The 10,323-nt window shown below is 42.7% G+C and overlaps 1 protein-coding gene across 4 annotated transcripts; it reads left to right on the plus strand.

Moving 5' to 3' along the window:
* Positions 1-819: 819 nt before the first annotated feature.
* On the plus strand, positions 820-8,876 carry LOC109628641 (protocadherin alpha-C2-like). Of its 4 annotated transcripts, none has more exons than XM_020085857.2 (3): positions 820-3,417; positions 4,872-4,908; positions 5,839-8,876. In XM_020085857.2, exons 1-2 carry the CDS (start codon positions 985-987, stop codon positions 4,881-4,883), a joined length of 2,445 nt encoding a protein of 814 aa, XP_019941416.2. In that variant the 5' UTR covers positions 820-984; the 3' UTR covers positions 4,884-4,908; positions 5,839-8,876. The 4 variants fall into 4 exon arrangements, with proteins under 4 accessions (XP_019941416.2, XP_069366102.1, XP_019941414.2 ...); XM_069510001.1 differs by having other exon boundaries at positions 5,842-8,876; XM_020085855.2 differs by lacking the exon at positions 4,872-4,908.
* The last annotated feature ends 1,447 nt before the right edge of the window (positions 8,877-10,323 follow it).

Genomic DNA, 10,323 nt, shown 5'->3' on the forward strand with positions numbered 1-10,323 from the left:
TCATATTTATGTATTTCTTCAATATGTTTAATGCAATTCAGTTACATACAATTTTTAAGTATGTTGGCACCATATTTATCTATTTATTCTCATACTTATACAGTAGAAACCACTTATAGGGATCAAAAAGCTTGGGACAGAATTGTTCCCATACAAATGTTGTTGAAATAATTTGGTTATAGTGATCAAGCGATCAGTTCACAGTGATAGTGCTGGGTCTTTTATACGTTTGGACCATAAAAAAGTTATTTTTTACAGTTTTTACCAGCTCTGTCTGTAATTTACTGCTCCTCTATGTCTCCATCAATCGAGCTGCTCACTGCCAACCAAATCGAGCCACACTGAGGGCACCCCTCCATCTCCTCCAGCTCTAAATTCACCAGTTCACATATTTTTTTACCCAGTCTGAGTTTACACGTGCGTCCGAGGACACTGTTTGTGTGTGAGTGCGTGTCGATTCGTTTGTGTCTGCTTGCGCAAGACAGAGAGTAGGAGAGTGAGTTGGATGGCTGAGGAATGCACCCGCAGCTCTGACGAAAAGATTTTTACTCATTGAAAAAAAGTATCGATCATTATGTGGTGATCAGTGTTGATGTTGTGGCCTAATGTCTGTGTGTGCTCATACACAAGTGCACAATTACTTTCCCCTCAAGTTCCTGTGCTTTCATACAGAAGCTATGCAACTTCTGTTAATGATTTCATGGAATAACATTTAATATAGTGGGAGTCTTAGAAGTGCAAATCGCTGCACAAAATGATGGATCATAGAAATTTTGGTGCTTGACTTTTGACATGCACACTCCCCCCCCCTTCCCCTCCCCCTTCGTACGCCCCTGCAGAGCTGTGTGCTGTACATGGCCTGGTGCAGCTGCAGCAGCTACAACTCGTGGTTGCGAGGATGACACCGGCGTCCAACTCCATCAAGACAACCTGATCGTGCGGGCGGATCTGATTCATTTCTAGCTTTAAAAACACATTAGAACGATGGCGCGGATCTTTGCAGCTGCACGGACACGCTCGGTCGTGGCTGTTTTCACGTTTTTTGCGCTGTGGGGATGTGCGCTCTCCATCACTCGCTACTCTATTCCGGAGGAGATGGAAGAGGGCTCCTTTGTTGCCAACCTGGCCACGGATCTGGGTCTGGATGTTCGCAGTCTGGTGCAGCGCAGCGCGAAGCTCGATGTCATCCACAGCAAAAACTACCTCGACATCAACAAAGAGACGGGGGAGCTGATCATCCGCGAGAGGATGGACAGGGAGACAATATGCACGACCAAGACGACCTCCTGCTTTCTGAAAATGGACGTCATCCTCGAGAACCCCATTCGCATTTTCAACATCGAGCTGGAGATCATGGACATTAATGACAACGCGCCCGTGTTTCGCAGGAAGACGATGCCCTTGGACATTTCGGAGGCGACCCCTCCCGGTGAGAGGTTTTCATTGACAAACGCCGTGGATGCGGATGTGGGGGCCAATTCAATCAAGACCTACTATCTCAGCGAGAGCAAATACTTCATCATAGACATACAAGCTGGCAGCGATGGCTCCAAATACGTCGATTTGGTCCTCAGTGGTAATTTGGACCGAGAGGAACATGCAGTTCATAATCTGATTTTAACCGCTGTGGATGGAGGGGTGCCTCCCCGCTCCGGCACAGCCAACATCATCATTAATGTCCTGGATATCAATGACAACGCCCCCCTGTTCAGTCAGCCGGTGTTTGCAGTCAACGTGTCAGAGAACTCGGCTGCAGGGACAGTGATCATGAAGTTAAACGCATCAGACTTGGATGAAGGCAAAAACAGCCAGTTGATCTACTCATACACACTGTACACCTCGGAGAAGACGCAGGAGCTCTTCTCACTTGATCCAAACTCGGGTGAAATCAGGGTGAAGGGGGTGATCGATTATGAAGAGAGTCAAAGTTTTGAGATGCACATACAGGCCCAGGACAGAGGGGCCAACCCGCTGTCCGGCCATTGCAAGGTGATGGTGTTCATTATGGATGTGAACGATAACTACCCTGAAGTGACCGTCAAGTCTCTGAAAAGTGCACTGACCGAGGATGTCTCTGTGGGGGCACTGATCGCGGTGGTCAGCGTCAGCGACAGGGACTCTGGGGTCAACGGGGAAGTGGAGCTCAGCTTGAGTCAACAGGAAATCTTACCGTTCGTTCTCAACAAATCCTCAGAGGGTTACTTTGAGCTGCTGCTCTCAAAGCCTCTGGACAGAGAGGTCATTAGCAAATATGAAATCATACTGAGAGTGACAGACAAAGGCTCGCCGCCCTTGTGTGAAAACGAAACCATCACCGTTGATATTCTTGATGTCAATGACAATGCACCCAAGTTCTCTCAGTCATTCTACACAATCCATGTGGTGGAGAATAACGTACCAGGGGCGCTGCTTACATCTCTAAGTGCATTTGACCCAGATCTGAATGAGAACCAGTACTTGGTCTATTTCATAATGGAGAAGGAGATCGTTAACACGTCTATGTCAATGCTGTTCTCCATCAACCCTGAGAACGGGGATCTTTATGCCCTGAAAACCTTTGACTATGAGAGGGAGAGGGATTTCCTTTTCCACATTGAGGCGAGAGACTCAGGTGTTCCCCCGCTGAGCAGCAACGTGACAGTTCACATCATCATTCTGGACCAGAATGACAACACTCCACTCATAGTATCACCTTGGCGGGCGCAGGGCTCCTTGATAGAGGAGGTGATACCCAGGTCCACAGAGAAGGGGCACTTGGTCGCCAAAGTAATTGCTATTGATGCGGATTCGGAGCAGAACGCAAGGGTCACATACCAGCTCCTGCAGATCAGTGACGCATCCCTCTTCAGTCTTGATCAGTATAACGGTGAAATCCGGACGACAAGGATGTTCAGCTACAGAGACCCAAGGCAACAGCGGCTTGTCATCATTGCCAAAGACAATGGCCAACCTGCGCTCTCTGCTACTGTCACCATCAAGATATCAACTGTGGAACACGCCATGTCCTTTTCAGAGACCACAGAGTTGCCACTAGAATATGACGTCTTCACAGACCTAAACTTGTACTTGGTGATCGGTTTAGGAGCTGTGTCATTTCTGCTACTGATAACCATCCTGGTTATTATTGTGCTGAAGTGTCAAAAACCAAAGCCAAAGGCCATAAAGATCCCCCCGGCCAATAGGAACAGCGTGATCAGCAGAAACAGTGTGATCAGCCAGAGGAGCTCCACCATCGCAGATTCCACCCTGATCTCCAGCGATGCCTACTGGTACAGTTTGTTCCTCGCAGAGACCAGGAAAGGCAAAGTGGTGGTGAGACAGCCCATAATCCCGAAAGGAGCCGGGTACTTTGTGTCCAGTATACCCAGAAGCATAGGGCCAAGTGAGACCACAGACTCCAGAGCGTCCACACTGGAGGTATGTATGACATGACATGGCCGCGAGTTAAACTGATACTGATGATTGATGAACAGATGTGATACATTATTTTAAATATCATGCAGCTTATGATGGAGGTGAAAAGGGATTTACTCTAGTTCTAACCCCCCTAACTTAATAATTTTTACAGGTCAAAAGTAAAGCCTTTACTACTAAATATATCCCCATATTAAAGTAATTTAATCATTTCACATGTCATGAAGTATTTCTAACATAAGAAAGACAAGTTTTTCAGTGTCAACTGTCTAAATGTTGTGTTTCTGGTTATTTTAAGTTACACACATTTGATGAATACATTTTCTGATATTTCTTTTAGGGCATGAGATGATCTTCAAGGTCTACGCATAGTTTTAACAAGCAGTGGGGGAAAGTAACTAAGTACATTTATTCAAGTACTGTACTTAGTTCAGTACTGCACATAACCAGAATTACGTTTTGGGGAATTTATTTTGATCCCAATTACTACACACCTTCTTCACTATACATTTTAGAAGTAAATATACTTTTTTACTCCACTTAAAATATCTGGCAGCTATTGTTACTAGTTACTTGATTGACATTAAATACAAAAACAGGGCATGGGCTAAACTATTGAACTGTATCAGACTCCCAATATATATATTTTTTCATTAAAATGTGATACAAATGAAAACCGAGGGTCGTTGATGTTGCTGGTGTAAAATATTGAATTTGATCAAAATATTTACTTAACAAATTAAATACATTCAACTGAAATATATAATAGATGATAATGCACCTATAAAGGCAACAGAAAGAAAAATCAGAGCAATTAATATTGTAATATTGGTCTTAAAATAAGACCACAGTCATGCTGATGTTAGATATCTGTGTGTTTCCAGAGAAAAGTATCAGCACTTCAATGCATAATCAGGCCAAACAAACACCCCCCTCCAATCCACCCCAAACTGAAAATGTTTCGATGTCTAATGTAGTATGTAGGTCATTTATTACAGATGCATAACAGAGGCAGAGCATAAGCAGTGGATGAGCGAGGGGGGGAGTACTTCAGAGAAGCCCAGACATGGAGGGGTCTCTCTCTCTCTCTCTCTCTTCAAGGACAGAGACGTGTTGCTGAATGAAATGAGATGCATATGGTGCTGTGGGGGTGTTGGGGGAGGGGGGGGGCTGTAGAGCCTCTGGCAGTGGTGGCCCCGCACACAGTCGACTGTAAACCAGTGTGGAAGTGCTGATACGATCCAGATGTTGTTTGTCTTTGTACAGCTGGACCTGCAGACTAAACTGAAACACGTGATGCTCTGAAAGATTAAACATTATCAATATGCATAAACGCACAGGTGTATCTGGGGAGAGAGAGAGAGCGAAAGTGTGTCTTGTGTATGTCTTTGTGAGTGTGAGTCAAAGTTTTACACACACACACACAACTGAACTTGTCTCTTTTTTCCATTCTTAAGTACTCAAAATGAAAGGAAGTCCATTCTACAAGTGGAGGTATGCTGGTTGCTGACTACATTCTGTAGATCCACTATAAGTGTGTAGACATTTTCTATCCTTTCCTGTTTGGTATACATGTTTGGTTCGGCTCAAAAACTTTGTCACAGTTCCCGAAATTCAAATCTTTGGTGTAATCCCTTAGTGAACATATTTTCCAGATAAAAAAGAGCAGAATCAGCTCATTTCCTGTTCGTCCCCGGCCAGGGCCGCTATCCCTCGCAAATCCAAAACTCTGCTCAAACCAAATCCGACGCCATTGTGAGTGCTAAAATTTAAATTGGCCAGTCTCTCGAGTAAGAAAACCTATCAGCTTATACAGAGAGCGGAGATTAGAATAAAAATTGGCTGCTGGTCAGATATGTGGTGTGCACATCTGGCTGGCTTGGCAGAGATTCGGGGCAAAGTGATGGCACAGATAGAAGGGGGGGGGGGGAGGATTAGAGAATGAATTGTCCCGAATAGGTTCTCAGCGTGTACTGTCCCGAGAGCCACATCCACATCCCTACACACTATCTCTGCTCAACCAAATCTCAACAATACATTCATCTTCCCATCTTTAGCTGTAATACTGGCCCACCAAATACCAAATAGCACGTTGTGATGCCTGCTTGTGCATGCTTTATTTACACCTACAACCCTGTAGTAGTTAATGGCTTTGTCATATCTTATTTATTGTTAGTCTGACCGATTTCCATGGATGATTTTGTGAAAAACGAATATGCTCAAAACCACTGATTTGAAAAAAATGAAAATTATTTACCAAATTACAGCAAAACCTGAAATCCCTGAAAGCCGACAACATGTCAACAATGGTGGCAGTAACCAGTCACGATCCACTGTTGCATGAGTGGGGACTTTCTACAAGTTTATATTGAGGTTGGACTCTTGTCGTGGCTAATTCTTCTTTTTGTTTGTCTTTTCTTTCAGCAGGAACCCAGGAGAGAACTGCCATGATATAATCATCTCTTCGTGGGAAGCAGTGGCTGAAACTTTCCCCCTGTGACTCACAAGAGAAGATGTCCTCCCCCAGTCTCTCTTCTCCAACGCTCCTTTCTCTCCAGCTCCTCCCACCCCCCCACATACGAACATCGACCACTAATCGCCTCAGCTTTCTTCCTGTTTTTCTTTCTCTTCTGAGCATGAATCTGCATGATTCTAAGTATTTTCAAATGTTCAGTATTTGGACAATAGGATCTGAACCATTCATGGCAGAACATCTGGACGTTAATAGAGTGGCCTCATGTAGTATTTCCCCTTCTCCTTAATGCTTTGAAGCTCCTCAGTGGAAAAACTTGCCTTCTCTCCAGGGTTACGTTATGTGCCGTATCGTTCTTAAAACCATCAGTAGGGTCACGATCATGCAACATTTCTTAAGCAAACACGTCTAATTGTAAATACACATGAAACAGGGTGAATAAGATTCTTCCATAAACCTGGTAAATACACAACTGTAGCTGGTTTTATCATTGATTCAGGCTTTGCACTTGGTATTTATCTTTCTTTCTTTCTTTCCTTTTCTTTTTTTGATAAAACAATTACTATACAACAACTATATTATGAGTCTTGCTGTTTACCGAGGCTCGTTCAACTAGTAACTTTCCAATGACAATAATCGGTGATAAGTTTTTTTTTTACAATGTTTGTTGTACTAACAGTGATGAATGTGAGAAAATGACAAAAAGAGAATGAAAGAAAACAAAACTGTAAAACGCGGAAAATGCAAACAAACAGGAGATCCGTAATGTGTGTCTCAAGTCAACTGCATCCTTTAGAGGAGGCGATCTATGACCGAGAAGACCGGAACGAAATGAGACGGATTGATCAGGCTTTCCGTGATCAGGGTCACCAGCTTGTCCCGCCCCTGTTGCCTAGCAACAGAGGTGTAGATGGCCCATCCAAGAAAGTTTCAATGCCCCTTAGTTTGTAACTGTGTACTGTTGGGTTGAAGCATTGGCAGTCTTGTCGGCTTCGCTTGCCAGCGCTGTTACTTCTTTGAAAAATGCTTTGTCACTGAAACCCAATGAACCCTGGGAAAGGTTGGGCCAGGAAGGATTCTCCCGTTGGAGCCTTCGTTTCTTGGGGATGGAGAAAAGCATTTGTCAGACAGCCTAGTCATGCAGCAATCGGTCTTAAGTGCAGCCTCCAAGGGATGCAGCCCCAGAATTGAGACACAGACTTTTTTTTATTTGATTGTAGATAATGTAGTTCTGTAGATTTCTGACACGCGCAGAAGTGCAGTTCATACTTTACAGAGATTCCGTGGTGCTGTAAAGTATCTGACTGGGCATTCGTTAATATGGGTGTATTAGGGAAACGCAAAACAACACTGCAACATTGATTGTTTTCAAACAGAAAATGTGTTCCAAGCAGGGTGCATGAGGCAGGTGTGTCCTCAGGTGAAATATTTATGCAGTGGGACGCTGACATCACGAACTGGGCCAGTACCAGAGTGTGCCCTAAGGTTCGAACACAATTTAAAGTATTGTCAAAATTAACTTTTCTTTGTGATAAGATTTTGCTTATGACACATACAGTATAAGCTATTACATCTTCTGTTCCCCCAGGCTGATGAAACTGCACTACAAATACTCACTGCATTTATTAATGCACATGGTTCAAATTATGTCAGTCACTGGAAATTAAACAGAAAATGTGTTAAATGTTAAGTTAAATGAAAAGAGCAACATTTTTCAAATGTATTTATCTTTGCCATGGTAAAAAGGGAATTTAAAACAAGGTGTTGTTTTATGACTACATGTTTTTATAGATATTTTACGTATTTACTATTAATGCTGCTTCTGTGAGCTTCTTCAAGGGCGTTTTTTGTGTTGCGTTTTTGTAGTTTAGTGCAGACGATGTTGTTTTGATAGTGTACATACGTTTAACTAAAACAAGACTACTTTTCTTGACCTCAGACGGTAGCGCAGTTGCACTACTGTGAAGCCCAGGCCTTTCTCAGAAACAGGGAGCTTATTAGGATCCCTCATTAGGGTGCAAAAGTATTTACAAGTAAGTGGTTAAGGCGTAGTGAGATGAGGAAGGTTGTGTTATTCATAGGTGCAGTATTCCTGCACTGACTCTGCAAGTAATAAGAAAAATAACAGTGCTGATCACATAGAGGGAAAAGTACAGAGCATACGACAGCACTTTGAAATATGCACCCTATTCTTGATGTGGACGCATCTTCAGACGTATCGGGTAACAGTCTGAGTCAGGGAAATCTAACCCCTCTAATTTTTAGACCAGGCTGCTGAGCACATAAACACAACTGTCTGTCTGACTCGTGGTGTCATTTTATGAAGCATCTCTCGCTGTGTAGAACATGTAAGTGCAGCTTTTGCCAGAACCGATTGATTCCAACAGTTTTTAAAGTATTATAAATTGCACATATATATATATATATAAATGATGAGCCCCTTGCGTGCCTTCCGCATTGTAAAAGATTCTGTATCTGAGACTGTTGATGAATGAAATAATGGCATTTCGTACAGTATTTATCCCCATGAGAAAATACCACCTTGAATAGGAGTTGTTGGATAAAGGGACTCAGCCTTTTTGGTTTAGAACCAGTAGATTACTGTAAATTTAACTGCTTTATACTTTGTGTTTTTTATACAGTAGACTTTTTTGATATCTTCTGTATTCACTGTGATCGGACGGCACAGGGGGTGCTTGTGCTCGATATAGTAAAAAAAAAAAAAAAGTGTGTTATTCCTCATTTGTGTGCGCAGCTCAGTTTTCTTTCTTTTCCTCAGTTGATTTGCCAGTTCAGATTGTGCAGTAATGCTTCGGGAGTTGCATCAAACGTAATCCAGCTCCATCCCACTAAGTGGATCAAAGACAATATGGGAGAGAATGGCCTTGCTTTATTTTCATGTCGAGTTAATTGTCAGATTTTGATGTTGCTTATTTGGCGTAAATATTCTGCCTGATCATGCTAGTTTGAATAAAGCTTTTTAATCCGTTTTTCTGTTGCGTCTGTGATGAAAAATGGAACTGAAGTGACTTCTCCATTGTGACACACATGCATCTCTCTTTCTCTCTCTCGCTCTGAAATTCCCTCTCTCACACACACAGACAGACAGACACACACACACACACACACACACACACACACACACATTTTGACCCAGTTTCTCTGTACAACGCTCTGTACTAATTCTTGGAAATTGAAAACTAAATAAAGGCGATATGCCTGCAGTTCAAATTGCAAAAGCAGACAAATAATAGCTTTGTCAGGATTAGTGAAGGCCCAGAGCCAAATTGCATCGTCTGGTCTTCAGTGTGACCACACAGGCCTGTCAGTCTGTGGTCCTACAGGAGACTGATGTGAGAGAGCCCCCCAGAATTTGTATTATCACAACAATTCCCATCATAACCAGAGCCTGCAAGTTTTCTTTTGTGGTCTGCATTGCAAATGGATTTGGTTATTAATACTAATTAGAAATGCAAATGCAATTGCTCACATCCGATAATCCCAAATCCTAAATCCAACCCAAACTCCTCAACCCTTTTTGCATACAACACTCAAATATATGAGTTTTACACTCAACTGAAATATCCATAGAAGGGCACTATAGAGCGTATGCCTCCGCCGAGGCCCAACAGTCCACTTTAATCTGATGTAGCTGCACCAAATTGCACACCCTCATAAATATCAGTCCACTAAACATGCCTGATTTCTTTCATCAAGATTCGTAAATTTATTTTCTGGGAAATTTACACTATAATGTTGAAAAAAGCTAGCAATGCTCAAGAAAGTGAAAGACAAATTCCTGGATTTAGCCCCTGAAATTGAATAGATTCTTCCCTGACTCACGTTGTATCCTTCCACTAAGTTTCACACATAACCTCAGATGGAATTCAAAAGAATCTTGCTGGTAAACCAATGGTCACCTCAGCACCGAAGCACTCTGCAAAACTTGCTGCACTATTGTGAAGGCCTTAAGGTCTTCTGGTTCCTTTAATGCTTTAAAAGAATCAGAAGTAGGTCAGTGGGGATTAGCAGTGCACCTGTGGCTACACTCTGAATGTCTCTGTAATACGTCACCTCTCCTCCCCAGTGAGCCACATGTTCAGAACCGGTGCTGTCCAGAGAACCAGCTGTGACTTAAATAACTTACTTGAGGAAATCTACTGCAGAGTGACTTGGAAAACTGTTGCACCCATACAGCTCTATACAACATTGTAGTATGAAGGCTGTGAAAAGCCACCCACATGTTTCTTATTCAGTTAAATAGCAATTCAGTTGGATTTTAATGCTCAGGATTGGAAGTGCACATGTAGTCCCAACATGACCCTGAAGAGAAACAGGCCAGGTTAGAACATCAAGGAGTAGACTGTGAATGATGTATCTAATGTCTAATTATGTGCATTGTTTTATAGAGGGAGGGGTTAGGTGGTAACTAGAGC

The sequence above is a fragment of the Paralichthys olivaceus genome, chromosome 15 (assembly GCF_024713975.1).
Source record: "Paralichthys olivaceus isolate ysfri-2021 chromosome 15, ASM2471397v2, whole genome shotgun sequence".
Classification (NCBI taxonomy): domain Eukaryota; kingdom Metazoa; phylum Chordata; class Actinopteri; order Pleuronectiformes; family Paralichthyidae; genus Paralichthys; species Paralichthys olivaceus.

Bases quoted from the DNA above. Each gene is read 5' to 3' on its own strand.
- LOC109628641 (XM_020085855.2), top strand. From the start codon at position 985: ATGGCGCGGATCTTTGCAGCTGCACGGACACGCTCGGTCGTGGCTGTT. The intron at 3,418-5,838 runs GTATGTATGACA...CTTTTCTTTCAG, and splicing joins CCAGAGCGTCCACACTGGAG to CAGGAACCCAGGAGAGAACT.